Source organism: Penaeus monodon, chromosome 32 (genome assembly GCF_015228065.2).
Source record: "Penaeus monodon isolate SGIC_2016 chromosome 32, NSTDA_Pmon_1, whole genome shotgun sequence".
In the NCBI taxonomy this organism is placed as follows: Eukaryota; Metazoa; Arthropoda; class Malacostraca; order Decapoda; family Penaeidae; genus Penaeus; species Penaeus monodon.
In genome coordinates, this window is record NC_051417.1 from 31,376,392 (window position 1) to 31,378,512 (window position 2,121).

At 41.8% G+C, this 2,121-nt stretch overlaps 1 protein-coding gene across 2 annotated transcripts in view; it reads right to left on the reverse strand.

The window, feature by feature from the left end:
• Positions 1 to 213: 213 nt before the first annotated feature.
• LOC119593325 overlaps positions 214 to 2,121 on the reverse strand; it is a 7,557-nt gene continuing 5,649 nt past the window's right edge. The window contains exons 2-3 of one of the 2 annotated variants that reach the window (XM_037942254.1): positions 1,661 to 1,814; positions 214 to 1,059 (exon numbers count right to left, since the gene is read on the reverse strand). In XM_037942254.1, the coding sequence (XP_037798182.1) occupies positions 933 to 1,059; positions 1,661 to 1,814 (281 nt within the window). In that variant the 3' untranslated portion in view covers positions 214 to 932. The remainder of the gene's footprint in view (positions 1,060 to 1,660; positions 1,815 to 2,121) is intronic. The other variant, XM_037942253.1, reaches the window with a different exon arrangement.

Genomic DNA, 2,121 nt, shown 5'->3' on the forward strand with positions numbered 1-2,121 from the left:
ATTTGCGGGGTAGATAATTTTCTCCGTTTTATAACTCCTTTTCTCCTCTCTCTCTTTCTTCCTATTTTTTTCTCTCAACACATATGGTCCACGATTTGAAATAAATATAAACAAATGTACTGCTATCTTAACGATCGGCTTCAGAACCCGCCTCATGGTGAGAATAATGCATTTTAACGAATTTTAACTTCGGTGAAATTAATGAAACACGAATTGGACATGCTGAACGGTGAAAAAATAAATAGTTTATTTTCGATGAACATACACAATTTCATAACAATCGACAGACCTATATGTAATATCAGCTCAATAACAAAAAAGAACAAACAACAACAAACAATATGTATGGCACTGAAGAAAAATGAAGAACAGAAGAATGGCCAAAAATCTATAAAGAATAGAATGACCTTAATCGAAACAGCATTGGAATAAGAAGTAAAGCTGCTTGGAACCCTTTAAAGTCACACAATTATAAGGTGTTATGTTACATACTTCGCTCCATTATAGTTGTCTTATTGTGTCGTTGCGTATAAAATGTCTTTGTTTATTTACATAATTGCGATATGGCGTGTTTGAGCGGAAACGGGACAGGGTAAAAAACGTGTACATAATCTTGTGGTTTATGAGGCGCTGTTGAGTCAAAGGGTTCATGTCTCTCTCGGGAAGGTTTGTTGAGACGTGTGTGTGGATGAAGTGGGTGTGGGAGGGTAGGAGGCAAGAGGCGGTCATAAGATTGAAGATAAATGAAGAAAAATATAGATTTTTTTTTTACAGCGTGGTAAAAGATTGGGAAGAGAGTGGATCAGTTTCTTATTGATTCAGGTGGATGGAATATTTCGTCTTCTCCGTTTTTGTCTTCCTCACTTTTCGACCTTATGCATCTCGAGGGCATCCGGAGGTCGTCAGGGTGGGCGTGGGGTGTGGGCGTAGTTTTACTCTACATGGGGATGGCCGCCCACGTCGGGTTGAGGTAGGTCCCACTTCTCCAGAGCAGCTTCGACACGGGCGGCCAAGTGAGTCATCAGGGGCTGAAGCTGTTGCATGGCTGAACTTCCAAAGCTAAAGGGAGAAAGAAAAAACAATTAACATAGATGAAAATAAGATTGAATCTCTGTCTAATCAAGAATAACATTATGCTTCTTGTAATGCTTTTATTTCTGAATGATAATCTGAGACATATTAGAAAAAGAAACTTCTCTCGATGCAGGTAATACAATACAAATAACAATCTAATCCTTCAATTTAAAAATAATTAGATTTACTATTATTCTACACTAAATTTACTAGCACCATGAAACACGTAAAACATCATGAAACAGGTAAGCCATTTTAACTTGCATTCCGGTGTCTTTTAAGCTCTCGACAAAACACATGCACAGAGGGACAAGCAACAGAAGACCCCCATGCCACACCCTGCATTAAGAAGTCCCTCATGCAGGCCAAAGTAACCCCAACAGGACACTCATGCAATGGAGTCTCACACCCTGTACCAAGGAGTCCCCGGCACACAGGCCAAATAAACTTATTTAGGACACTTGCAGGGCAACTACACAAGAGAGACTCGCATCCTACACCAAGAAGATATCCCACGTACAGGCCAAAGAAACCCCTAACAGGAAACACTCTTGCCATCGAAGCGCCTTGCTCAGCGGAGACTCACCCCCTGCCGAAGACACCACCAGGGAGGGCCGGGAGGACTATTGCCAGAATAATGCCAGCCACTATGAGCAGCACCACGCCAGACAGGATTTCATTCCAGACAGACAGGCTACTAACTGACGATAGGACGACTGAGACGTTGGGGTTTGTTAGACCTGTTGGAGATGGAGGATAAGGATGGACATGCTGGATGTTGAATGCTGCTAATGATGCTGCAAAAGAGCATCGTTGTTATTTTCAGCGGGCGGGTTGGGGGAGAGGGATGAAGTCGTTACGGAAGACGAGAAATATGAATGCTAAATAGAGAATAGGTTAATAGGCAGATACTAAGCATGCGGGTTCCAGCGCACGATCTGTTATTGTAGGAAACTAGTGCAATATCTACTGGCGAAAGTCTTGTACAAATCTTCGTAACATTATAAAAGGAGAGACGACAGTAGCTTGAAGATGCATCACACTGGC